This window comes from Lepidothrix coronata, unplaced genomic scaffold (genome assembly GCF_001604755.1).
Source record: "Lepidothrix coronata isolate B3197 unplaced genomic scaffold, Lepidothrix_coronata-1.0 Scaffold147, whole genome shotgun sequence".
NCBI classification, from domain to species: Eukaryota; Metazoa; Chordata; class Aves; order Passeriformes; family Pipridae; genus Lepidothrix; species Lepidothrix coronata.
The window spans coordinates 2050132-2076938 of NW_016690327.1; the positions used below are offsets into that span (position 1 = coordinate 2050132).

Here is a 26807-nt window from a genome sequence, read left to right on the forward strand (position 1 = left end):
TACTGTATCAGAGGCAATCCACAATCTAAATTACCAGCTATAAATCAGGTTTTGAACGTCAAAGTATCTTTAATAATGATAAATGAAGAATTTATGGATGCTGCTAAAGTTCATGTCAGGATTTTGATTTATGAGCACACTGAGCTCAGGTGGAGCCATCAGCCCCAGGCCCAGCACCTTGTCACAGATTTGGACACCATCACTTCCCACGCCTGGAATTCAGTGACTGCCAGCCCCGCTCTCCCTCCTGTGCTGTGGGGCTTGCAGGCCGGCCAAGGCACTGGCTGATCCCCTTCCCTGCCAGCCCCTGGAAGCTGTGCCACAGGAAGCATCAAGCTCTGTGTCATGAGCCAAGGCTGTGACAGCTCCCCAACCAGCCAGAGAAAATGTTAATTGCAAAGCAAGTCATTAGTGGCTACAAAATATGACCAATGCAATTACATTGAGGGTTTTTTCCTCTGTCTGTCCAGAATCTTGGCATGGAACAGTCCTATAATTAGATGACAAAACTGACAGGCAGCTCCAGTGAAACCAGCAGTCCTCACCCTCTGCAGAGACTCCCCAAGTGTTCTGCACCAATAATTACTAATCAAGTTATTTCTCTCGGGATTAAAAAGGCATTCCACAGGTAATTTGCCCATCAGAGCACAGGCCTGGTGCTGGCAAAGAGCCCTGCATCTGTGGGTCTGGGATGGCTCCAGTGCCAGGGTCACAGACACTTCCTGAGGGACCCCATCCCAGCTTGGGACTCACCTGTGTCCCCCTGTGGCTGCTCCACTGCCCAAAACTGCCATAGAAGGGCACTCAGTGCAGCCCATCACCACCCAGCACGTGCTTCTCCAGCACAGCATGGCAAGAGTGTCACAAATGAGTCACTGAAAGAATCCCCAGCAAAGGTGACTCCAGCACAGCCAGGATGTGAATGAGGGCAAGGGACGGGGCAGAGCGGGGAAGCAACAGTGATCCTGAATTGCTCTGCTCCCCAGAGCTGCTTCATCCCAGGTGTGCTCAGCTGCTCCTGGTGCACCCTGGCTCAATGGCACTGTGATGATGTCATCTATCTGCATTTTCTAAGATTGTTTGGAAAAAAGACGGACAAGTTTGTAATTTGTCATTACCGTACCAGCCTGGAGAACAGCTGAACAAACCACAAATATTAAACAAACAACCAAACAAAACCTGTGATGGCTCCTAACGAGCAGAGGTCAGTGCTGATGGATGACCTGTAGCAGCACAGAATTATTTGTGAATTGCCACTGATTTCCAAAATCAAAACATAAGTTTTTATTCACAATTGAAGCATTTGTCCCGCTGCTTCCAACAGACCACAAAGCAGGACTGACCCTGCTGACACCTGGCAATCTGCAAACGTAAGAAACCACCTCTATGTCCCAGCACACAAGAGCCACCGGGGCCTCTGAGGGATCCTGCACGGCCCTGCACACTCAGCAGCCAGAACAGCTCTTCCCACAGCGCTGGTGGAACCTCCTGCTGGTGCTGGCTCTGCTCTGCTTCCAGCAGCTCCACGTCCGTGTTCCCCTGCATCCCCAGCCTTTCGTCATATCGAACCCACAACAAACCCATTAAGACGGTAAAGATTGGAATTCCTGTGATCCCAGGCAGACGCCCAGGACTGGCCCGGAGGAGCAGCAGTGTTGTGCACAAGACAGCAACAAATTACTGAAGGTCACCTACAATTTATCACTGCTTTGCTTTCCAGACAGTGACACTGTTTCCCCCAGGGAAGCAGCCTCATGAGTGCCAGCACATCTGCTCTGATTGGGCCTCTAACAGGGATGATTTTGCTTATTTTATTGGATTGGAAGCATCCCCAATAAGCATGTTGTCTCCTTGTCTGAGTGATGCCTTTGCCATACGACACTGAATTTACATCCCATCCACTGCACACAACTGCTCTGACAACTGGAAAAGCACCGTATGGGGAGAGGACACAGTCCAGGAACTCAGTCCCAGCAGGGACAAGTCTTTGCTGTGCTTGTGAATATGCCAGAAACAGCTGCAGGTGACAGGCTCTACCAGAGATAAGACTATGCAGCACTGCACTGTGTTTTCATCTTCAAAGAGGTTTAAGATGTAAAGAAATTAACAGCAGCTTCTCCTGGGCACAGCTTTTGACTGCGTGGAGGTCTGAGACACAAGGCTGGCACCACAGAGACACTGCTGGAGCCTGTCTGTGAGCAAGAGCTGCTCCGACAAGGAACAATCAGACAAGAGGGCAGAGACACCCCAGAGAGCTGCCCCGAACACGGGCTCTCAAGGGGCTCCTGCCTGAGTGGCAGCTGCCAGCAGGTGATGCTTGTGCCAGTGTAGTCACTGCTGCTGAGATGCCACCTCACAACACAGGAGTGAGGACAGACCCCTCTGAGCCAGTCCTCCCTCTATCAGCACCCCCAAAATGGGCTGGGATACGTTGGGGGGGGCAGGGTTTCTTCAGGGTTTGAAACACACGGGTTTTCTCTGCAAACAGCCCTCCAGCCCCCAGCGTGACACCTCCAGCCCCTGGAGACAGGGGCCATCAGCCCCAGCAGCCACTCAGCCTGTGTCCCCAGCAGGATGGGGACAATGGCCTGGCCCTGCCTCCTGCACCTGGCCAGTCCTCACCACTGGCTGGTAGCAAGAGGCTGCAGATCCACAGATATCCCTTTCATCTCATCAGAGGCTGCTGGGTTTAATTCCCTGCACTTTGGTATAAAGTCAGGGTCCCATCCGGAAAGCAATTTATGTCTCCTGGAGCAGGCAGTCAGAACATTTCCCATTAAAATGTAAATTTGGCCAAGTTTTCTGGCACCTCTTTTCCTTCCTTAAGGTAAGAAGAATATAAACTTGTATTATTTTTTCCATCAACGATACCTTCCCCTCAGTTTTGTGCTAAGGAAAAAAGCTGCCCGAGATACACTTTCAACAAATTAAATTTGAATTGAGTCTGACAGCACAACAGGGATCAAGATTACAGGGAGATGTGCTGGCCTAATTGGAGTCATTGCCAAGAAGTTACTTGCAGAGTGTTAACCACGGAGGGCACAAGTAGAGCAAACACAGTCTCTGCACCAAACCCTCACCTCAGCTGAGCTGCCCAGCACTGCCAGCATTCCCAGCTGGCTGCAGGACCAGCCTGTCCCAACACCAGCAGCACGTTGACAGTGCCCCTCAGGAACATGCTTGGTGCTGAGCTCAGTTTTACTGCAGACCCAGCTACCCACAGGCAGGCACTGCAGAGCTCCACCAGCTGCTCCTCCTCCAGCCCTGGGGCCCCCAGGTCAGCCAGGTCTGGTGGGTCCTGCCCTGTCAGTGATCCCTGTCCCACCTCTGTCACTGCTCCACCACTTGTCTCCCCATAACTGCAGCCACACAGCAGAGGGGAATGCTCAGCTGGTAACAGGCACAGGATTTTGGCCAAACATGCTCAGAATAATGAAGCCAACTGTCCTGCTCACACCGTAGGTTTTAAAAGGTAATGTTTCATGATTAAAACCCCAAATCCCTGTGGACTTACCATTTCTTTTGCCTTCAGACACCTGGAGGCACGAAAGTGCTCTCTCCAAACTTCAGGAAGCCTGTCAGCTTGGTGTATACGACTATACATCAAGGAGAAAAGCCTGAAAATTCTCCTCTGCTCACATCGGGCAGGCAGCTCCCACAGGCTTAGGAGCTCCTGGTTCCCCAGAAATCTCATCCAAACAAGCTGTGGCTGATGACAATTCGCATCATGGAATAATGAAGAACTTACACCTGACAGAGCTGCAGCCAGGACACTCCCAGCTGCTGTGGGCAGAGTTAATGGGGAGCATCAACCCAGACCCCAGGGAGAGCAGGCTTATCAATAAAAATTAATAGTTTTATTGCAAGCACTGATCCAGTGCTTTCCCTGTCCCAGGGCCAGGAGTGCTCCCCAGGGCCAGGAGTGCCTTTCCTGCAGGGCAGCTCCTGGAACCCAGCATGTAGCTCAGACTGCAACCAAATGCTCTGTCCTGCAGCAGCAGCAAGGGAATCAGCAGGCTCAGCCAGAAATAATTATGGAGAATCATTTGCTGGTGAAATTAAAAACAAAACAAAACAAGAAAAGAGCATCTAATTTGATTAAAATTATAGTTAATTTAACAGTTCCACCGTGAAAATCCCTCGACCTCCGGAGCTCTCCTCCCTGCATGCAGGGGCTGTTCCCGGCTCCAGTAGTGGTGACACCCCTCACACCCCTGTCCCACCTCGGCCTGCACTGCCCAGAGTCCCCTCCCCAGGGACTCCCTGATGCCACCCCCAAGGTGTCAAGACCAGGGAGGGTAAACCTCAGCCTTTCTGAAAAAGGGAATAAACAGAGAAGACGTGGGTGTACACAGACCATGTTGCCTTTAAAACCCCAAAATATCCCAGTCCAAATAAATATTTTTTTAAGGAACTGGAAAATGGGAAAAAGATAAAGAGCAGCCAGGCAGAATTTCCTCCAGAAAAGGGAGCTGTGAGCAAATCTGACAAATGTGCCTGGGGTGACATGGGAGAGGGGATGCTGTCTGGGGAAGCAGACTCTCCAGATGGCCTCAAGGTCCCTTCTGTCTCTACAGACTAATTCCTTAAATCAGCATCCTGTGGAAATTTGCCAGGCATTCTGCCAACTCTGGAGCTGGAAGAAGGGCTGGAGGACAGTGTAAGTGTGTATGCATGCACAGCATGCAGAAGGAAACTGGGTTTTTGCAATAGGTCCCTCCCTATAATTTCCAGGGAAAAACACAAAGGAGCATTTCCCAACAGCCTCCTTGTGTGACAGCAAAGCCCTGGTGGGGAGGTACAGCAGAGACAGAACCACCTCAGCCAAGAGCTGTCCGAGGATGTGCCTTCCTACGTGGTGTTTCACAGCCCTCTCCTGCCACAGATTCACTCCTGCAGCAAAACCAAGAACTGCAGCTCAGCATCCCACTCTGAGTACAGACCTGGCCCAGACAGACAAGATCATCTCTCCTACTGTAACCACAGTGAGTGAAAACCCTCACTCTGAGCTCCCAGCATCTGGCAGGGCAGGCTGGGCTCCATCTGGAAGCATCTCCCCATGCAGTGGACTATCTCCTAGTCAAGGCATTACAAGAAAATAATTCAGGAGGAGATTAACATAAACATTGTTTGAAAGATTTAATCAGCTGCAAATTGCAATGTTGTGTTTCCAGCCTAATTAGCCCAAGTCTGGTTTTTGCTGTATTAGGAAGCAGAACGAGGGCAGTAGCAGTGGCATCACAGATCTCTGTTTGTGGTGATGGAGGAAAACCTGTCCCTGGCTGGGGCTCTTGGACTCCTCAGACAGCAGAATCCCCATGGCTTCAACGGGGTTGGAAAGGGTCAGACACTGAGCAGCTTCACCTCTGGTACCAACCCTGGCCCAGGCACTGGCCTGGTGTTGTTTGTTTGAACCATCACTCCATGAATTTGAACGGGCTCTGCTAATCAGGTTCTAGAGATGCATTTTTATCTGGAGGGCAAGTGCTAATTAAAATGCAAGCCATGTATCTCCTGCTCTGAGTGCTCATGCCAATGTGATTTCCACAAGGGTAGCAAACACAAGGGTCACCCTGGTCTGTGAATTTGTTTATGAAGGTGTTTATAGTTCCACCTTCCAGATCTCCAAAGCCACCTCCCCACTCCAGCAGAAGCTGTGCCGGATCCCCATGTCCCAGCAGGGGTGTATTTTCACCTGTGTCCCTGCAGACAGCTCGCTGTGTCCCAGTGACTCAGCACCAGCATGTGCCCTGTGGCTCCTGGCACCACATCCTCACAGTCACTGGGTGTAGCAGCAGGGTCTCAGGCTGGGAAGTACCAAGAACACCCAAATAAGCAACAAAGCCCAGGTTTGCTCCGTGCTGGCACATTCCAGAGGTGCTGACATACCCTGACACTGACACACAAGCTGGTCACTTCAGCTGGTGCCAAGCATGTCACGCTGACAGCACAACATCCTGCAGACAGCCAGAAGCCAGAGGAAAGAGGAAATTTATAGTGCCTGCAGTTCCTGCAAGGGAATGGGGGCACCAGCCCATTCACCCATGCCTGATGTGTAGCTCATCCTCGATGCTGGTGGCACAAATAAAGCTGTCACTTGCAGGGACACTGAACATGAGCAGCAGGGAATGAGCCGTGAGCACCAGCTGAGATGCTGACATGTTTGGCCAGTTTTCTGCCCACCAAGGCTGCTCACAAAGGTCACACCAAGTTGTGGCAGAGAGATGCTGCTTCAGGCACCCTGGAGCAGACCCCAGAGCCAGCCCCGTTCAGGCAAGGCTGCTCTGCCTCAGGGCTGTGCCTCATCTGGGGGACCATCACCCCCATTGTGCTGTCAACGCTGCAGGGACAGGCAGGCAGGGCAGAGGATCCTCTGCAGGCAAAAGGAAGTGACCCCTCTTATTCCCCTCAGACCCTACAGCCCACGGAATACCTGATTGGGAAAGGTAAGAGCAGAGATGCTGAGAAGTGGAAGCACCCAGAGACCCCGCAAGCACATGTTCTGCAGACAACAGCACCTCACCCAGCCTGGTGCTTCAGGGATTTTACAGTAGAAGCTCCAGACAGGGAATTAGTGTGAAGAGATGACTTTGGGGTCAGCTCTGTGTGCAGTACATGTCCATCAGCAGCACCCGAGACAGCCGCTCATGAACAACAATGACACAAAACCCCTCCATGGCCCTCAGACACTGGGAAAAACCATCCCAGATGGGCAGCACTGGGGACCCAGGTGGAGCCGTCCCATCCCAGTACAGGATCCCAGCTCCACACCCCACACTGCCTGCTCCTTGCTTCCCAATGACTTTTCAATGACTAATAAATACCAGCACGCACTTTCATCCATTCCCTGTTTACTTCAGCTTAGCACTGTTTCAGGGCAAACTCAAGAGAGGGAATTCCACATTTAAACAAAGGAAGATCATCGTGCCAAGAGTTCATTTCATTCTCTGCATTAGGAAGAACCAGGTTGTTCTGAGCAGCTCCAGGTTACCTGAATATTGTGAATTTTCAGAAGCACTGGAAGTATCATCTCAGTTGTAGCTTTTGATCACATTTAGAACAGAGAAAAGCAACCAGAGAACATCACAGCTGTAACACCCTGAAAGCTCCAAACCCCTCCATTCCACGTTTGCTTTCCTTACAGTGCAGATGCAACAACTACAAACATGGAATGAGCGCTCGGGGAGGGGGCGGCAGACAGGGCCTTCCCCACCCCATCAGTCCAACATTCCAATCATTGTATTCACAAGGCCTAATCGGGATAACAGAACAGACATTTGGGAACGGTACAGCAGCACAAAGAGCTCAAAAGGACTTTTTAAAGTTTTTTTTAAATCTTTTGTTTATTTACCTTGACATAACCCATCGACCTTATTAAACAAGGCCACAAACACCCACTTCTGAGTGCACAGGCACATGGTGCCCAGCTCCATCAGCTCCCAGTCCCAAGGGTTAGGAAGATTCCGGTACCAAGCCATACTTCTGCCTCAGGATTTCAACTGTGCGTGTCAGTGCACTGTGGGGAGAACCAGAACTGTCAAAACAAAAGGTCTGGAGGATTAAACTGCATTTCTGGGGAAGATCAATGAGACACGGGACTGCACTTAGAATCAAACAGAACATGAACTCCAGAAACTACTAGAGTTTCACACAGAAGCTGTGAGAAAGGGAAATTTGGAGAGCTCTTTAGGATTTCTGAGTGTGCTGGTAATTAAGTTAAACAACATTAACAGGAATGTAGAACTGCTGTGGGAAACAAAGTAAAGTATGACCCACCCTCACTCAAAAGCTTCATTTCATTTGAAGCACAGAAAAAGGCCCAGCAGTGCTCACCAGCCAGGACGGATGATGGAGAACTTCCCTGACACAGATAAGTCAACCACAGTCGACCCCAAGCGACACTCTGAGCTCCAGATGTCTCCTATGGGGCCTCCATCGATGATCAAGGACAACTGAGGCCACAGGTCCTGGAATTCCTGCAAGAGAGCTGTGGGTAACAGTCCTGACAGTGCTTTGTGAGTATCATTTAAAAAAAAAAAATAGCAACAGATCATCCCTTGGTTTATTGCTAAAGCTGAGTTCAACTGTGAGAGAGCCTGGGGCTCTGCCAAAGTGCCCCAGTGACGTCCCTGAGGGGCAGAGGAGCCTCACCGACACGGTCAGGGTGCTGCCCTGCGAGCTGATGTTGGCGCTTGTCAAAGCCAGTGGTCCCGAGCAGGCACGTGCCAGGTCCCTCATGAAGGAGTGGTCTGGAATACGAACACCAACCAGCTGCAGGGAAGGAGACAAGGGTTTTACACACAGAAACTGGTTTTAATTTCGCATTGCCTGAAGCCCTCTTGGCTTAAAGCTGATGCTCTAGAGAATTGATACTTTTACACCCGCTGAACCAGCAATAGCACAAGACCTAAGTCAGGCCCTAACGCTGAGTATAACTCTCCGTGTCTACATCAGTCCTGGGGAGCGGGACCAGCACAGGGGCCAGCTTTGGGGACAGGTAAGGACAAACAGAACAGCAGTATGAGCAGCTGGAACAAAACCAGCCCACTGCCCCCCAAGCCTCGAGATCCATCCTTAGCCAAGACCTACTGATGTGAAAGGATTCAAGTCTTTATTCAGTTCTTCTGAACGCTGCAGGACCAGCGTCACCGGTCCTGGGAGCAGGTCCCGCAGCAGCTCGTCCGGCACGTTCACGTGGCAGTACCTGCAGGGCCAGAGGCAGCGGGGTCAGGGCGCGCACGGCGGGGCTGGGGCAGCTCCGGCACGGCCCTTCCCTCCCTTCCACGGCGCTCCGCGGGCAGAGGCGGCCGCTCCCCGCCGGGCTCTCGGGGCAGCCCTACCCTGCGGACGGGGCTCGGCACCGACCGGGGGCTCCGGACCCCGCGGGCCCCGCGCACCTGTAGAGCCGCTCCACGTCCCCGAGGCAGATGGCGAGCGGCTTCGCGCCGTTCCGCCCCTTCAGGCTGTAGATGCTGCGCACGGCGGCCGAGTCCTGGGCCAGGCAGGCCACGCCGTACACCGTGTCCGTGGGCACCGCCACAAGCCCGCCCGCCTGCAGCGCGCCGGCCGCGGCCGCCACCGCCTCCCTCCAGCCTGCGCGACACCGGGGGGTCAGCGGAGCGACCCGGCACCCGCCGCGCGGGGTCTCCGCTCCCCCGGCCCGGCCCGGCCCAGCCCAGCTCGGCCCGGCCTCCCCCGCTTTCCCCGCTCCCCGCCGGCCCAGCCGCCTCCCTCGGCCGATTCCCCGCGCGCACCGTGCGGGTCGGGCCCGGCCGCGCCGCCGGGCGGCAGCGGCACCAGGCGAGCCCGGCCCAGCCCCGGCCCCGCCGCTCCCTCCGCCGCCCGCGCCAGAGCCCGCGCCGCCCGCGCCATGCGGGCACTTCCGAGCGCGGCGCCGGGAGACAACGCAAGAGCCGGGGCGGGGCGGGCCCGGCGCTCCCATGGCCACCGGCGGGCAGCGGGAGCCGCGCGCGGGCGGGACGGAGGCGGCGGGAGAGCGGCGGGTGCGGAGGGGACCGGGGTGACGGGGGAGCGCCGAGGGGACCGGGGCAGAGCGGGGGGCCGGGGGTGCCGTGACCGCCGTGCCCCGCCGTGTTCCCCCCGCAGGTTCTGGAGGAGCCGCGGAGGCTGCGGGAGCTGCTGGAGCTGCGGCAGCGGCAGCTCCGGTCCCGCATCGCCGCCTGCGAGGAGCTGACGGCGGCGATGACCGCGCTGCGGGCGGCGCTGGGCCCCGGCCCGGGCCCGGGGGCCACAGGGCCCTGAAGAGCCCCGGGAGATCGAGGCCTCGCCGAGGGACCGAGGGCTCTGCTCGGCCTGGGGCTCCGGGAGTGCCCGGGCGGTGCCGGGGGAGCCCAGGGACTGGTAAAGGCGGCACCGCCGCAGCCTTGGAGCTCGGTCGGTGTCGCTTTGCTGGTGCCTCATCGCATTAAATGTACGCTTTGAAATAAGGCGGGACGGGCCTGGTCTGTATCGCCCCGTGTGCCCACGCTCGAGGGGCTGCAGAGACACAAACCTGTGCTGGTCTGTGGCAGCTGTTCGGTCCCTGCCGACAGCGACATCCTGGAGCCAGAGGAGCACGACCTGAGGAGGAACCAGCTCCGGGGACCAGGCTGGAGGGTGGGGTGGGACCCAACTCCCACCCGCACCCCAGGGCACCGGCGAGGGGGAAGCTGGTGAAGGCCAGTGCTGGGAGAGGGAGGAGGCTGTAAAGGCAAATGCTGCCTTTTAGGGTTGGAATTCCACATCCCCCATGTCTTCCAAAGGGGGCAGGGCAGGATGCTCACACTCATCTCCCACAGAATACTCTCAGGAAAAACTATTATAACACAGTATTTAAATAAGCATTTAATTAGGATTCCATTAGTATTAATATTGCTTTCAATTCCAAAAAGGTTAATTTCCACTTCTTTGCAGATATTTCAAAGTACAATATTAACTTCATACAAAATGAGCAATTAAGCAAACACCATTATTTCACATTCTTCAAAAAATACAAATTCATATTTACTCTTTTTTGGGTTTTGGAGATGCTCTTCCTTTGGAAGTACTGTACCTGTAACTAACATCTTCACATTGCTCAATGTAAGCACGTTTGTTCCCATGTTTCAGAGTTAAATAAATTCCTTTATTACATTACACACATTCTTGAGAAACTGGGGTTTAGTTCAGCCACCTCCAAGGCCCCGGGGTGGAACCAGGCTGGGTTTTGCCAGCACTGGGTCAGGGGAGGCAGAACAAAGCAGGGTCGGCCTGAGCAGTGGGAGGACAAGAGTCACAAACCAGGAACACCAGCAACTGCAACTACAGCACTGCAAACACACCCTCAAGTCTGCTGAAAAAAGTTATGTGAAAAAAAAAATCTCAAAATTTTCAGAAAAAGTAGAAACTGCATTTATTTGAGAAAGTGTACACTGCATAATGAACCAAATTTTGGCCAGCTTGCACACCACCACAGCATGGGGTGGGGTTTTCAACTAGTTCCAAGAACACACACACTCAGACTATGTACACTACTACATAAATATCCAGTTTAATTTGCATTTCTCAGTGCAGACACAGAATCCAACTTCTAGAACATGTGATAGAACCCAAGACAAGACACAAAAAAGTTAAAAGTTCAGCCCTGTCCATGAGTATTGACTACAGATAACATTTATAAAAACTTGACATTGCTTCCAAAATATGTTACGGAAAAAGTAGTGTACAATTAAAAACTCTGCAGTCAGAAATTTATAGGGTTTATTAAAGACATGCTCTTCTTTGTCTTACAGTCCAAACTGACTCCAGCAGTTCTGCCCAGCTAGCTCAGATCACTCATGCCAAGAAGTTTTCACCCACAGATCTCAAATCATTTCACAGAGACAACTCCCCTGTCCTCATTTCACAGGCAGGTTCCGTGCCTTGCCCGGTGTCTCCCGGCCAGAAGCAGAGGCGAGAATGTGACACCAGGTCCCGTCTGCTCTGCCCCACTGCCCTGGCTGCCTCAACTCAGGAACCAAGCCAGGGACAGCTGCTCATCCCCAATCACCTGAGGACAACCACCCTCAGCTCAGCCTCCCCCATGCTCCACACCGACGGGCTGGTCGCTGGCTCTGGCTCCCAGCCCGGGTTATCCTGGAGCAGGAGTGCTGTGAACAGCTCACAGCATTGCTGCAGGTCAAGGACAATGCTGTGGATGGCTGTGGCCATGCCACCCCCAGGAATAAGGCAGTAACAGGACATCAGAAACCATCCTGAAGACAAATTTCAAAGGTGCAACATGCCTGTTTGAGAGCAGCTTGTCACTTGTGTTCCCACGTGGGTGGCAAACCGAGGACAGGGGAGGAAGGACACACAGTGAGGGACACAGCGTGTCCAACAGGAGTGACAAGCAGCCCCCAGAAAGCGTGAGAGAAAAGGCTGATGAAGCACAGTGCTCTCAGTGGGGTATTTGCATAGATTGGACGTTTACTAACGATGCATAATTTGTCTGGGGCATGGGGGAAGGGCAGCACGGCACCAACCACACCTGTTCTGTCAGACAGACACACACAGACCCACATGGGACAAGAATCTTTAGCTACAGGTATTGCACCAAGTTAAGTGCTCATCTTTGCACACCCCTGTTAACTTTTACTCAGAGCAAAAATAAACTTTGTGAAAGTATATACAAAAGAAATTGCAGCAATTGGGTTAAAGATAAAATAACCTAAAGTGCATTTTAGATACCAGTATGAGGTTCTGCGAACTAGTCTTCCTGGGCACCCTCAGCCTTACACAAGTGCCCAGCTCGTACTTTGTTCAATGTAATTCAGTACCAGCATTCAATCAGTGCTGATTTTCCATCTCTCCACCATCTACAAGCATGAAAAGCAACTTCTCCAGCTTTCAGCTGCACGCCAAGTCTGCTCACCCAAGTTCCTGCTTGGCTATCAGAGCTACCAACGCTGGTAACCTGACCCCCTCTACATGTTTAAGCTTCTGCACCCACCTAGAAATTGTGTGTGACCAAGTAAATTCCCACTAGCACAAACCAGCAAAAGCCTTTAACACAGGTGACCCAAAGCAGTGCAGTTTTGCTCTCTGACTGACAATTGAAGGGGTTCATGCAGATTTTGCAGAGGTGGGCACGCTGTTCCAGGAGGCTCTGGCTTATTAATGGGACGCGCCCCTTTCTTGGAATCCAACACCTCACCAAATCTGCAAGGGCAGAAACTTTCCCCTTTATTAACCATGTTATTGTGAATATGCTACATGCTGGGGCAGAAAGGGGAAGACATGAAATTTTCTGGCCTTGTGGAATCTCAGGGCTTTGCTGCAGCTGCCCTTGGATCTCCTCCCATCCCAGCACAACACCAATGCCCCGGAGCATAACGTCTGATCACACAGCACTGGGGATAATGCAAATGTGAAAACATCTCAGACACACGCCACACCAACACTCTGGAAAGCAGACCAATGAGAAACAACAAAAGCACACACCTGTACAACACAGCTGGGCGGGTGCGCAACCCGTGCACTCACAGAATCACACGCTCCTGCCTCAGTACAATCTCTAACCAGTTCCACCTGAATTACAGCCTGCCTGATGCACCTAAAAGAGGGCAGTGGCAAACCCAGTGCACCAAAGAGTCAGCAGGACACAGTGCTTTTCCTGGAACATACCAAAAGAAAACAGTAGCTGTGAAGACAAACAGCAGACACTGACCCCAGACACTGTTGCCCATCTCTGCAGCTCCACATTGAGTTTCCCAGTTCAGAGACTTTGGTAGTTTCTTCTACTCATTTCTGTCACAAAAGAGTTCCTGAAGATGCTCTCTGGTCCAACCAAGAGTGTTTTAGGTGGACTAAGTCACAAGTAGCAAAAGTAAAAACGCCACCCTGAAGGCTGCAAAGGCTCAGAAGAGGTTGCTAAATCCGCCAGCTGTCACAGTGCAGGCCACATCTGGGACACTTGTCCCCATCAGAGAAAACCCCACAACTCCAGGGGACTCTCCACACTCCTGCATCAGCAGTCTCCCACAGGCACACTCATCCCATACCCACTCATCCTTGAACACCACTGCTGCACTGTGCCAAAGGAGAGGCATGAGGCCACAGTGAGGGGCACCAGAAGGACCCCTACACAGCTTCAGGCGCTCCTCACCCCCCTTCCAAGTGGAGCTCTGTGCACGAGAGCTGGCAGGAGACTCATCCCTGCGAGGAAAGTCCCAGCCATGCAGGCTTGGGACTATTTTTTTTTGTGTTCAAAGCAGTTCTTGCTACCTGCAACCCAACTGCAGCACAAAACGAAGGAGAAAAGCAAAGGGGCCTAACGCCTTGCTGCCCCTCCAGAGATTGCCATTACAGGAACAAAACACAAAATGCTTTGTTAACCCGTGTTTCATGGATAAAACCCTTGTTGCTGCAGGACCCAGAGTGAGAGCCCTGCAGAGTGCCACACCTCCAGAGGAAACACCACCAGTGCATCTGGTGCCCCCGAGTTTGTCCCTGCGATTGCCAACACCGAGCTCTGCCCTAGCACAGCCACATGGCGCGTCCTGGCCACGAAGCACTCCTGACACAGCTGCTCACCCTCACGGGACACAGCTTTACCCTTCTGCACTGGACTGGAAGCAAGTTGTCCAAGAGGGGAAAGTTCCCTTCAGCCCCTTTCCACCCATGCTGGGGCAGCACATTCCCAAGGGATGTGCTGAAGCCACTGTCCCACCTCAGTGGTGACAGTGTGTCCTCAGGCTACACAGAGGAGTTAAACACCTGCTGATCGCCCGGCAGCACTCACAGGGTTCTCCCACACAGGTACAGAGAGCAGCTCTGATCAAACACAAAGAGTGAAACATCTCTATCCACTACAGTTTGCATTCCTAAGTTGAGTGTAGGGACACTCCCCACTAATTGGCTTACAGTCATTATCTTTGTATCTCACTAACAACAACACTGTAAACTGAATAAAAACTATTTAATATTCTTTCCTTTAACACAAGAAGACTGACAGCCAAAGCCAGAAAGATGGATGAAACACTATAAAATTACATCTTTTAAAATAATGCAGCATAAATAAACCATTTAGAATGAGACTGCATTTATTGCAACATTACAGGCTTTTTGGTGGAAGGGGGGTTTGGATTTGATTTACCCTGAGTAGGTTAGAATATAGACTCTCAGTTTGATATGAAAAACTACTCTGTTGCGTAACATCTTTTAGTCAAGAAATAGCCCCGTTGCAGAAAAAGCTGGCATTGCAGTAGGCTGGAGACAGAGTCAGGCAGAAATTATATAGCTCACCAGAAAAAAAGGAAGCATTTATGGACAGCTGGAGGACAGACTCACTGAATTAAAAATTAATTTATGTTGAATCTTTCTGAAAATTTTCCTAGAGTTGTTCTTCACAAAATATGAGAGTAACCAGCAAAGGCACCGTGCTTCTGATTCAACAGTCCTGGGGTTAGGATGATGACTTGTTGCTGAACAGAGCCAAAGAAATTAAAAGAGCAGCAGGCACCAACCTGACCACACCTGGGACTCACTGCACCCTTCGAAGACAGGCACAGAAAACAGACTCTGGAGCCGGAGGCAGCAGCAGCTCCGACCGCGCTGCCGTGTGTGACACGGTGTCTGCAACACACTTGAGTCCTAATGGATTAAATGAACAGATCTAACAGGGGAACAAGGTACTTGTGCCCCGCCAAAATAAACTCCCCCGAAGTTCCTGCAGGCTTTAGTAACAGCATTAGTACAGCAAACCCAGGCAGCAGCCCCCCATCAGGGATGTGACAATTGCATTCCAATCACATTGCAGATAAATCCTCTCCCACAGCAATGCCATTTCCTCCCCCAGCAGTCTCCTTTCCTGGGCTCCCCTTTAGTGCATGGTTAGTATAGACATGAGAGACAGGAGAAAATTATAGACCCAAGAGGTTGTAACAAAGACCCACTTGCTGCCAGTACCTTAATCCCAAACATGTGATGTGCAATTGGAGACAAACTAACCCCCCTTTTCCTTTTTAAAATGTTTTTGCACACGAGTAATCTTCTGTGTTCACATATGACAAGCAAAAGTGACAGACAGTGCAGCCAAAATAGTTCATATATAACTTAGATTTTTCTTTCTTTTTCTTTTTTTTACCTTTTTTTTCTTAGATAGAATCTCGAAGGTGGATGTACCTGGGATGTGACTAAGATGCCACCTGTGAAGCAGAAATAAGCCACAAAACTTCCAGCGAGGAAGGAATAAGAATCAATCCTTCAGTTTCTGCTTCTAAGGAGAAGGGTTTTATCCTCCAGGTGCAAAGGAAAATCTGGAACATCTTCACTTAGAGAAGCTGCTATTCAAACCAATTTCTTCCTCACCCTGTAGTAGTGCTTCAATTGGAATTATATTAGATGGGGTTTCAGGGCTTTGGAGGGACAGGAAGTCCGATACATCCATGGCACTTAATGTTTCAGTCTGGGAGTCTGAAGGGTTAACTATCTGACTGCTCTGCCCACAGGAAGGAGGAGCGGAGGAGGAAGGAAAGGTCTGAGGCTGCAGCTGGGGTGCTGGCTGCTCCAAAGCTTTTGAATCAGGTGAGGAACATTCCTTCTCAACAGTGGCAGTGGCTTTGTCCTTGGCAGAGTCTCGGCAGGCACACTGGCACTGGCAGGCCTCCTCCTGTTTTATAATAATGACAGGAACGCTGAGACCAATCTGCTGAACAGGGTTTCCTGAAGGTGAAACAAAGACAAAACACAATGGAACTACATACTTTCACAGCAGGGAGACAAAGCAGCTTTGTTAAATTACCTCAGTGTCATGCTTACCTGTGTTGCCAGCTACTGGTAATGCAGTGGTAAAAAACACCTTTTCTACTACTTTTGGAACTTGTGGCTTTAAGGGAAAAAAAAGAAAAACAAGAAAAATCTGTGAATCGACTCCAATCAAATTTCTATTGATCAAATTCTAAACAGCTATACACATATTCCAAAAAGAACACACAGGAGAAGTGGACTAGGTTCTGGCTATCCCAAAGTACTGTTTCAGTGATCCTAAAGTCGGGGAGTAACATCCCCTGCGCTATGTGCTTGCTAATGCAGCTTGTGAGTTTTGACAACTGACTGACTGAATTCTTAAACGCTGCTGTACTTGCAGCCACTCGAGTCCACCTGCACCTGAGAGCCTGAAGTGACACCAGTATTGTCAAAGACAAAACCCTTGAAGTCTCAGCTATCCAGAGTTACTGGAGAACCAGAAACATTCTCTTTTCAAAAAAAAAAAAATCATTATCTTTATCAGGGTAAATTAGGCAAAGACAGAGATTACAAAATGCCTAAAGACAACCTTTACAGTCTTTTGCATTTTTATGTGTCAAAAGTAACTGATTAAGTCTCCCATACATCCTCAGGTTGGGTGTTGCCCTGTCCTGGATAAACCAAGCTGATACCTGCCAGCAGAAGCCCAATACTGGGGGAAATAAGCAAGAAAGATTTTTCTGCACCCTGGGTTTCTCTGTGCTCTATTTGTTTCTCTGTCTGTTCCAGGGGCTGCACTGGTGACATGTTTCTACAGGTTAACATGACAAGCATTATACAACACTGCATCCTGGGGTTTATCTTAGAGTTACAGGTTTGACCTCCTCCCTTTTCAAAAGCAAGGGCTCTAGGAGGGATGGTTCCAGCTGTTCCAAAGCTATGCTGGATGTACTGACCATTTGTTCTTGGCTTTGTGGGGAACCAGTGGCACCATTCAGGATCCATTGTAAGTTCTGCTCTCCCATGACAATGCTAGACTGCAGAATGGCGGTGCTCGGAGAAGGAGTAATGGTTATAGTGGGGTTACTGGTCAGAACGGGGTTGGCACCCACAGGCACAGTCTGAACCACAGCTGGCAGGGGCTCAGCGGCACTCGGGGCTGTCGGGGCAGGAGCCCCAGTAACCACTGACAGTCCCTGTACGATGGGCTGCGGCGGCGGCTGGGTGTGCTGCAGGAAGTCTTGGTGACTGGCTGCAAACTGTGTGCTGTGAGGAACAGGCACTTCTGGGGATTGTAAAACAGTTGCAGGATTCCCAAATGCAGGCTGTGAGCTGGGTGCTATGGAGGAGGGAGCAGCAGGTGCTGCTGAGGCTTGCAGTGCTGACTGGGCGGGCTCGGAGAGGCCGAGCTGCAGGACCAGGGGGAGGGACAACGATGCCGCGTCTCCTGCCGGGGGCGGGACCGCAGCAACCGAGTCCGTGTCGCCGTTAAACCCTTCAATCAAGGCAGCTGCCAAGAAAGAAACAGAAAAAATACAAATACATCAGTTCTCATAAGGTCTGAATAAACAGCTTTTTCAATGAACTTATCAGCTAATTGATGGATTTTTGCCTAATAACGCATTACCATGTTCCCATCTTCAGACTAGTGCTCAAAAGCAACCCTAGACAGTGAAAGCTGTCAGTATGTGTCAGTTCAAGCGGCCGGTACCAGTGAGCCCCACACACAGCCTGACAGCCTCATCAAGCTCTCTCTGAGAAGCTTTGTATCAGCCTGGTTGTGAAGCAACGTCAAGAGAAAACCTTGAAAACAGGCTGGTGTGGCAGTTTGAGAGCTCCAATGCCAGCACTGCAGGACAACACGATGGTCACCTCCCCTGTCACTGAGTGCCACGTAGTCTGTGCACACTGTGCACCCAACACTAACAAATTTCAATACTGAAGTTCTTTTTGCTTCTTAGAGTTACACTAAGCTTCAGTCTGAAATGCTGAATTCAGTACATGCACGCAGAGCTGTCAAAAACTTTTCTCTTACAGCAGTGCAGATACAACTGGTACCTGTCTGCTGAGAGTCATCCTGATTTGCAGTGTGGTCTGGGCTCTGAAACATAGACTCAAAGATGCTTGCTGGTGAGATTGTGCTGAGGTCCTGTCCATGCGTCTGTCAAATAGAGCACAAAAGAGGAAGACATCAGACCATGTTATATCTCAGGCCTCCCATAAACTCTGCAGAAACCCCAGTCAAGCAGTGTATGCATGTCAGAAACACTTCTCCAGTGAACCAGCCACCTTCAGGTAAGGCAACATATTTTACTTACCTGCTGTAAAATGACATCTAGTTTTTATTACCCATAATCAAATTTACCAACCTAATGAATAAATCTTTACAAAAATAAATTAACTCCTTCAAAAGTAAAATATATTCCTCTGCATCCACACTTAGTTTAACCCTTATTTCTTGTAGTACTTGGTCGAAAACAGACATTAATTTGTTCTTGGCTGCTTGCGGAACCTTTTCTGGAGCAGGAAAAGAGTAGCTCAACTTAGATTGCATCCTGGACTATGCAGTTCTAGTCACCCACACTGCTCGAGGAACAGTACATACACAAGAGCTGCACCCTGCTCCCGCAAAATGACGTGCATTTAATTTTCCCCTGTGTAAAACTTAAGCCCAGTGAACAGTTATCAAGAAGCAAGAGCATTATTATGGTAAAATCAGATGCAGAGCCTTCAACAGCAGGTTGAACTAAGCACTGCACATTCTGGAGGAAAAAAGCAAAACTCAAATGAGGATGAGGCAACTCCAGGACAGTAACTCACTGGATTAGAGTTCTCCCGCAATTCTGAATCTGTTGATATGAGGCTTAAATCACTCAGACAAAGTGAGTGGCTTGTATCCTGTGAAAAAGAAAAAAACAATTTGAATTACATATTAAAAGAATAATGTCAGAAACGTTTTAAATTACTTCTTAGAGTCCATACAACTCCACCTACATAGAATTTCTTTACCTATATGGGAAACCAGGACTGAGTTCTAAAACCAAAGGAGCAAGATTTCTAAACAAAGGATATTTAGTAGCTCTCAAGAATTCTTAACATCTCTGTCACATTATTTCCAAAAAGTCATATAACCTGGAATTTTAAATTAACACAGGAACTAATCAGCCTATAGAAAATAAAAAAATTAAACCTTCACAGTTAGTATCTGTTCAGCTTCACACGCTTATCCCACAGTACTGATTCCAACCAAAGCACACACAAGGGGAGCAGGCTGATGGATACAGCTGCCCACAGGCACACATGGCAAAGTGAGTACTTACAATTCCCTTTGAAAACCCCAGTCTTAAATGTTATAACTTTGGAACAAGCTGCAGATCAAATGATGTCTTCCCCGAGATATGGTTCATATCTACCTAACAGAAAAGCACTAGGCAGAAGTGCTACTGACCTCAGACACGTTGTTATTGGGAAGTGCATTATAGGTATGTCCCTTCTCATGACCTTTCATGTGACTCTTGAGACTGTACTGGGTACTGAAAGTCTTCTCACAACCATTGCTGGGACAGAAGAAGGGTTTCTCCCCTACAGGCAGCACAAAAAACATGTAACAGACTTACAGACATCCTATCAGACACACATTTTTATAGCACCCAGGAGAGCAATCATATTTCACACAAACATGATGTTTAATGCACCTTCATGCATTCAGCATTTCTGGAGGTGAAGGCTTCCATTTCACCATGAGAACTGACACACAACACAACGTTTGTTATGCATCATTACTGACACATTTGTGAAACACCTTCATTAAACTCAAGACTTGCCAAACATAAATATAACTTCATAAACTGAATATTGAGATTGACCTGACGCAGATGCAGGAGTTTGCACTTGGCCTTCTTAAACTCGTGAGATTCACAGGGGCACACTCCTCCAGCCTGCAAAGATCCCCCTGGATGCCATCCCCTCCTTATCCATGTCACCTGAGTCACTCACTTGGTGTCATCCCCATATTATATGTAACTACAAATTCATATTAGGATTCATAGTGTTAGTATAAACTGAATGAGCTCAATTAAAGAAAATAAATAAAACTCTTAGGACTTACCAGTATGTGTCCTAACATGTGTTTTGAGGTGGTGGCTTGCAGCAAAAGCCTTCCCACAGCCATCATGCTCACACCTGAATGAGGCATCACAGGAGAGTCAGCATCAGCCTGCTTTGATGCATTAGCTACAACCTTAGATCATGTTTTGCATAGTCCCAGGACTCTGAAAAGTAGGCCCAAAGCTAAGTTGTTGTACCTCCCAGCAGCTGCTGTGCATGCCACACAGACCGGAGCAGGGCTCTGAGCAGGACTTTAAAATCCAAGTATGAAGTCAGCATTTGGGAGGCCTCCTCACGGAATACACACACATTGCATCACAGCAGAGAGCAGCAATGTGTTTCAAAAGATGCTCATTGTGGCACACAATAGTTTACATTTAAAAAAATACCTTGACTATTCTCATCTTTTAGGACAGTCTCTGCACCCACAGGCAGTTGTGGGAGCTCAAGAACAAACATGCTCCAGTGCCAGCCAGCCACCCTCACTCATGTCTCATGAGAACACCTTTCCATTCAGAGCAGTAACAGCTGCCTTTTGGCCCAAAGAAGCCAGAATTGCTACCCAGCAACTCACCGAAATGGCTTTTCTCCTGTGTGTGTTCGAATGTGCTTCCTCAGGTCACTGTGCGTTGTGAAGTATTTGCTGCAGCCTTCTGATTCACAGTTAAATGTTTTCCCTGTGTGAAGCCTTTGATGTGCTTTCAACCTAAAAAACACGACAAAAAAATCCCTCTTAGGACTGCTAGGATGAGACAGCCCTGGCCTGAGGCAAGCAAGCCATTCCTTCAAATGTACAGGACAGGATCAAAGGCTTAACATATCCTGAGCAGAAGGTAACAAGCTCATGAAAGTGACTGCTATCAGTTCCAAAGTCCTCCAGCAAGTCTGAGAATCCTTTGTGTTCATGCACCATCCTCAATGCTATTGGAATATAAAGAAGCTAAGCATGCCACCACAGTTCTGCCATCCTACTCTTGGGACAACATTGCCATATTTGAAGGGTTTATATTCATACCTGTACCTGGAAGAAGCAAAACAATTGTATTTAGACACAAACACAAAGTAGATGCAACTTGCGGAACAGCAACAGTCACACCTACGAGAGAACTCGCCAGAGCCTTCCCACCATACTGTGTGCTGAACACCCTCTCACCTGCACCACATTGAACACCCCCTCCTCTGTACAGTGTTGAACACCCTCTCACCTGCACCACGTTGAACACCCTCTCCTCTGTACAGTGTTGAACACCCTCTCACCTGTACAGTGTGTTGAACGCCTTCTCACAGCCCTGCACGTCACACTCGAATGGCTTCTCCTTGGTGTGCACTCGAACATGGATCTTGAGGCTGTAGGAGGTGAGGAAGGCCTTGCCACAGCCCTCCTGGTTGCACACGAAGGTGTACTCCCCGCGGTGGGTTTTCTGGTGCGTGCGCAGGTTGCCGGCGGTGCTGTAGGTGCGGGGACAGCCCTCAAAGGTGCACTGGTAGCGCTTCACCTGAGGACAAAACGCTGCATTGCTTAATAATTTTTAATCATTTCTCGAACCCAGATAGGGTAGAACTGCAGTCAGACATCAAAGACAACGCAACAGATTTTGACCCCAAAGCCCAGGAAAAAAAATTTATTGCTGTTTAATTCCCAGATAACAACCTTTCTGCTGCACTCTGTGAGGAAGGAGTGGCACAAGGGAAAGCAGCTGGCCCTGCAGAACAGGAACCTAACAGAAGGGGAAAAAGGAAAAACAGAATTCAAAAGGTTTCTAGCTCAAAATCTGATAAAATAGTTGGAAAGGACATTCAGGGGCTATCAAACCTGCCCACTACCCCCTGTAGCCCCTGCAATTTCACTCAGGTGTTCCTAGCAGAGCTACTTATTTGTGGAGAATGGAGACAAGGGAAAATGCACTGTCACAACCCTCAAAACCACTGCCTTGTGTGCTGGATTCCCATCAGCACCTTGAATGAGAAACACAGTTTTCACCATCTCTCATGGTCTAACCACCAGTCCATTTATTACTTCAATTTATTCCAAAACCAGACCTCATTGAGTTATGCTCTTCCTTTCTGTGGTCACTGAAACAGTGAGTGCCTGAAGTGTACCAGATCAAACCAGGTGCTTTTCACCCAAAGACTGGTGTCACAGATTTCCCAGCCAGCCATCGAGATTCCCAGGACAGTTTCATATCGAACTAGATTTGGTACCTCTCCCCCTTCTGCAATAGGCACAAGGGACCATGTAGAAGCTTCCAGTGTGCAAGTGGTAACACCAAATGAAACTTCATCCTCTCTTGTGAAGCAGAAGGAATATGTCACCTGATCTGCCTGAATAAATTTATCCTCACCATTGACTATCAGACCAATTTGACTGTTGCAATTCAGAAACCTCAACATCTAAAAGTGATTGAGGAGCCCAAGAAAGGACTTAGCAAGTCGCACTAGGCATAATTTGGGTTCTAGACAACTCTCCAAAAATAAAGAGGAATAGTTTCCCAGTTATTTCTGAGTGGTTTTGTAGGAGACAAAACTGCTAGCAGGACCCCTTTAAGAAAACTCTATAAAAGCTGAGCAATCTTTCATGTATCTCAATCTGTGGTCTCTTGTTGCTCCTACAACAGGCTGGTATCCACCTTAACCTTCCCTCAATAAAACCTTCATATTTGGAGAATGTTAAAGCAGGTGGGACATACAAAGGACCATTACACAAGGCACAGAAATACTGTAATGTGCTGCGTTTGGCTGGGGTGGAGTTAATTTTCTTCACAGTATGGGGCATGTTCTGGATTCGTGCTGAACACAGGGCTGATAACACAGAGATGGATTTTTTTTTTTTAGTGCTTCTCATTCTGCCCTGCCAGCAAGGGGCTAGGGGTGCACAGGGAGTGAGGAGGGGACACAGCCGGGACAGCTGACCCCAACTGTTCCAGGAATATCCCAGACCACGTGATGTCATGCTCAGTACATGGAGCTGGGGAAGGAGAGGGAAGGGGGGACATTTTGTGCTCCTGAGTCTCCGTTAGGCATGCCAGAGCCCTGCTGTCCTGGGCATGGCTGAGCTCCTGCCTGCCAGGGGAAGTGGGGAATTTATCCCTTTGCGTTTTTATCTGGTCACTCAGCACCTTTAGATGCACCATACAGAGAAGGAAACAACAATATCATTGTAAAGCAACTGGCCGTTAATTTATAGTTTGAATCAGGAAGTTACCCATAAATGCCCAAGCACTACAGCACAGTTACAAGACAATTAGGAAGTTTGGTTTTGCTGAGTCAGCCACAACACAGGAGCCCAGACCAGTAACATGCCAAGGTCAGAAAGCACATGGTACTGGATGAGGAGGGGTACATTATCCTCCCCAGGATCACCAGATCCAGTACAATTCCTGTATCAGTACTGATGGAAATGTTCCCTGTTAAAACTTTAAGGCAGCTGGAAATTAACACTTTACAGGACATTGTCCACAGTACTTGCCATGGTACAAAAGGGATCTGACAAAGGCAGGAACTGAAAATCAAGGGAGAGGTCTGTTAAGCTTTCTAGGTGTTTACAGTTAGGTCTAGAAGGAAATGAGGAATATTAGTTACAGATTAAGGGTTTGGTTCCCAGCTGTCAATGCCCATATGTACAGGAAGACAGTTTCATGGCCTGAACTCTGACAAAGGCCTTGCAGTGCTCCCCCTCCCTCAAGGGCCAAACCTTCATTTCACACACACCCCCACCCCCCCGAGCACACCACAGGCAGCAGCAACAGCACCACCACATTCTGAGCAAAACAAACCTTTCTGTGAAGCACGTGAAGCATTTAATTCTCTTCTCACAGTAGCACATCAAATAAGCACTTATTATACATCCAAAATCATCACAGACTGGTTTGAAAGTCTTGCAGGTGCAGCAGCAAGAGCTCCAGGCTGTCTCAGCACCCAGGCACAACAGTAAAGAAACAAGGCAGCACAGGCCAAGCCCCGGACAGCAAGACAGGGATCAGGTGCTTCAAGGCCAAAGGCTGCAGCTTTTGGCCAGGGACAGTGAGCTGCTGCCTCTGCCAGGGGCACAGGGGACGCTGAAGAGCCATAATCCAGCATTTACCTCAGAAACAGGAACTTGTGCAATACCCAAAAGTACTAGGGGAACCTGACACCCTTGACCAAAGTCTACATTAACTGCTTAGTTTGCCTTTAACTCCTCCCGAGCGTACAACATTCCCCCTAAATGGCTGATTTTTCTGTGTCGTCATTGAAAAAGAGTTAATGAATTTGAAATACAAAACTGTAATCACATCTGTTCTTAGCAACAGAATTACAGTGAGAGATGTACAATAAAACAAAAAGAAGTCAATTTAATTGCACATGCAGCCATTGACCCTGTTTAGCTGCCACCCCCTGCTCTGGGTTCCACAGAGAGGAGAGAAAGTACCGACATGACAGACAGAGAAAGTGAAACACTTGAGCAGCTGCAGCAGCTGCTGACATGGATAACTGACAAAAGGAGACTCAAATGGGCTTGCTGAACATGCCTCAGTCCACAAGTTCCCCAGCTGCAGAGCTGACCCCGGCCAGCCCCATTTCCTCACCACGGTAACGGTGGCTCCGGCCTGATGGGAATCACTCAGTGGGCACAGCCAGGGCTCAGGGCACTGCCAGGGCTCAGGGGCACTGCCAGGGCTCAGGGGCACTGCCAGGGCTCGGTGGGCACTGCCAGGGCTCGGTGGGCACTGCCAGGGCTCGGTGGGCACTGCCAGGGCTCGGTGGGCACTGCCAGGGCTCGGTGGGCACTGCCAGGGCTCGGTGGGCACTGCCAGGGCTCGGTGGGCACTGCCAGGGCTCGGTGGGCACTGCCAGGGCTCGGTGCTGCAGCTCTCTCACTCTCAGTGTTGGTTACACAATGCTGCTACCACTGACAGTGGCACAAATATTTGGACACATTGACCCTTGCCTAACTCAGAAGGGCCAAAAAAGGAGCACAAAGCTGTCCCCATGCTGGTGTCACAGTCAACCTTGCTATGCAAGAACCCCAGGAGAAGCCCTCACCACTGTGTGTGCAGGGAAAATTCATCAGGAAAACAGAATTAAGAGTAAACTCCATTTTAACTGTGTAAGCTGACCCGAACTTTCAAAATACAACAGATGGCAGCTTAAAGCTTCCCTTATTCTCCTCTCTCAGTTTCCCAGTGAGTGGCAAAATAAAACTACAAGCAATTTAAAGTTTGGCATCTCAAGTTTGGTACTCCAGCTCCCACCAATGGCCTGGCCCTTAACTGTGACCTGGATGTGCTTCTCTGGAGAACGTGGCCAACCTCAGAGTAACAGAGCTCAGAGTATTTCAGTTACCTCTGAACCCACAAAACAATGACCCAACCAGAAGAAAACCAGAAGATCACTAAAATCACACCACTGACTTGTGTCAGTGCCACACCCTCCTGCCATCCAGTGTCACACGGTGGTGCCTCCTGGCAGGTTCCCAGGTGGAGTCAGAGGGAAAAGGGACAACCTTGGCAGCTCTGCTGGGACATGGTTCTGCCCAGCACATAGAGCAGATTCAGTGGAGGGCAATTCACTCCACTACACAAAAACCTTGGAGAACAAGCAGAACTCAGCCTGTCCCCAAGCAAACAGCTCTGGAAAAACACCTTTTCAAACTCTTTAGTTCACCAGGTGAAAACCACTGACAAGAAGCACAAATCCCAGATCACACTTAGCTACTCACTTCCTTGAGCTTGGTTTCTGGGCATTCAGATTGCAGAGTGAGGGTTGCTCCTTCGATGTTCCTGGGCATGGGAGTTGACCCAGGATTTATTGTTAGATGAATCTGATCTGGAGAAATAATATGTTGCACATAACCCTGGGACATTCCTTCATGATCTGCTATTAAGTGAAATCCTTCTTCGTGACCCTCTGGTAAAAAAGGCAAGTGATCGCCACACTGTCCTTCATCCTCCTCCTCCTCCAGCACGCTGTGGTCCTGCTCGATGAGCACAGTTGTCCTGTCATAGACCGTCCCGGAGGAGGAGGACACCAGCCCGTTTTTGTCAGCAAACCTCATCATATTGTCATCCTGGGCCAGGTCGTCCTCCTCCACCTCATAGTAGATGACGTTGCCCTCGGGGCTGTTCTCGCCCATGGCTCCGCGCCTCTCTCCGCGCTACCGGGAGCTCCGGCCCCAACGGCTCATCTGCAACGCAAGGACGGGCGGGGGGTCAGGCGGCTCCGCTGGCCCAGGCCCGGCTCCGCTCGCGGGCGCAGCCCCGGGGCGGGTAGTGGCGGCGGGGCCGGGTCGGCCTGAGCGCCGCGGGCCCGCCCCAAGCGCTGCGCTGCCCCCGCCAGGCCCGGCCGCGCGCAGAGCCGCTCCCGTGCCCCGCATGGGCCCCTGCGCCCCGGTCGATTCGGTTCCCCTCGGTTCCCCCCCGCTCACCGGGCGCCGGCGGCCGCTCCCTCCCCGCCCCAGCGGCACCATGATCGCGCCGCTCACTTCCGCTTCCGGCCGCGCGCCGCCCACCGGGAGC

The 26807-nt window shown here is 50.2% G+C and overlaps 2 protein-coding genes across 2 annotated transcripts; both read right to left on the bottom strand.

Annotated features, from left to right (window-relative positions):
• Positions 1-6834: 6834 nt before the first annotated feature.
• YRDC (yrdC N6-threonylcarbamoyltransferase domain containing) lies at positions 6835-9372 on the bottom strand. The gene is given in 7 exon segments (XM_017828260.1): positions 6835-7516; positions 7834-7976; positions 8152-8271; positions 8590-8704; positions 8898-9097; positions 9099-9190; positions 9255-9372. Coding segments are annotated over 7 exon segments (852 nt in total). The 3' UTR covers positions 6835-7452.
• A 1384-nt stretch (positions 9373-10756) lies between these two features.
• MTF1 (metal regulatory transcription factor 1) lies at positions 10757-26806 on the bottom strand. Its single transcript, XM_017828364.1, has 11 exons — positions 26717-26806; positions 26012-26476; positions 21571-21809; positions 20888-21019; positions 20315-20388; positions 19655-19788; positions 19027-19104; positions 18265-18367; positions 17163-17716; positions 16279-16345; positions 10757-16182 (listed from the first exon to the last, which is right to left on the bottom strand). Exons 2-11 carry the CDS (start codon positions 26423-26425, stop codon positions 15788-15790), a joined length of 2190 nt encoding a protein of 729 aa, XP_017683853.1. The 5' UTR covers positions 26426-26476; positions 26717-26806; the 3' UTR covers positions 10757-15787.
• Between the last annotated feature and the right edge of the window lies 1 nt (position 26807).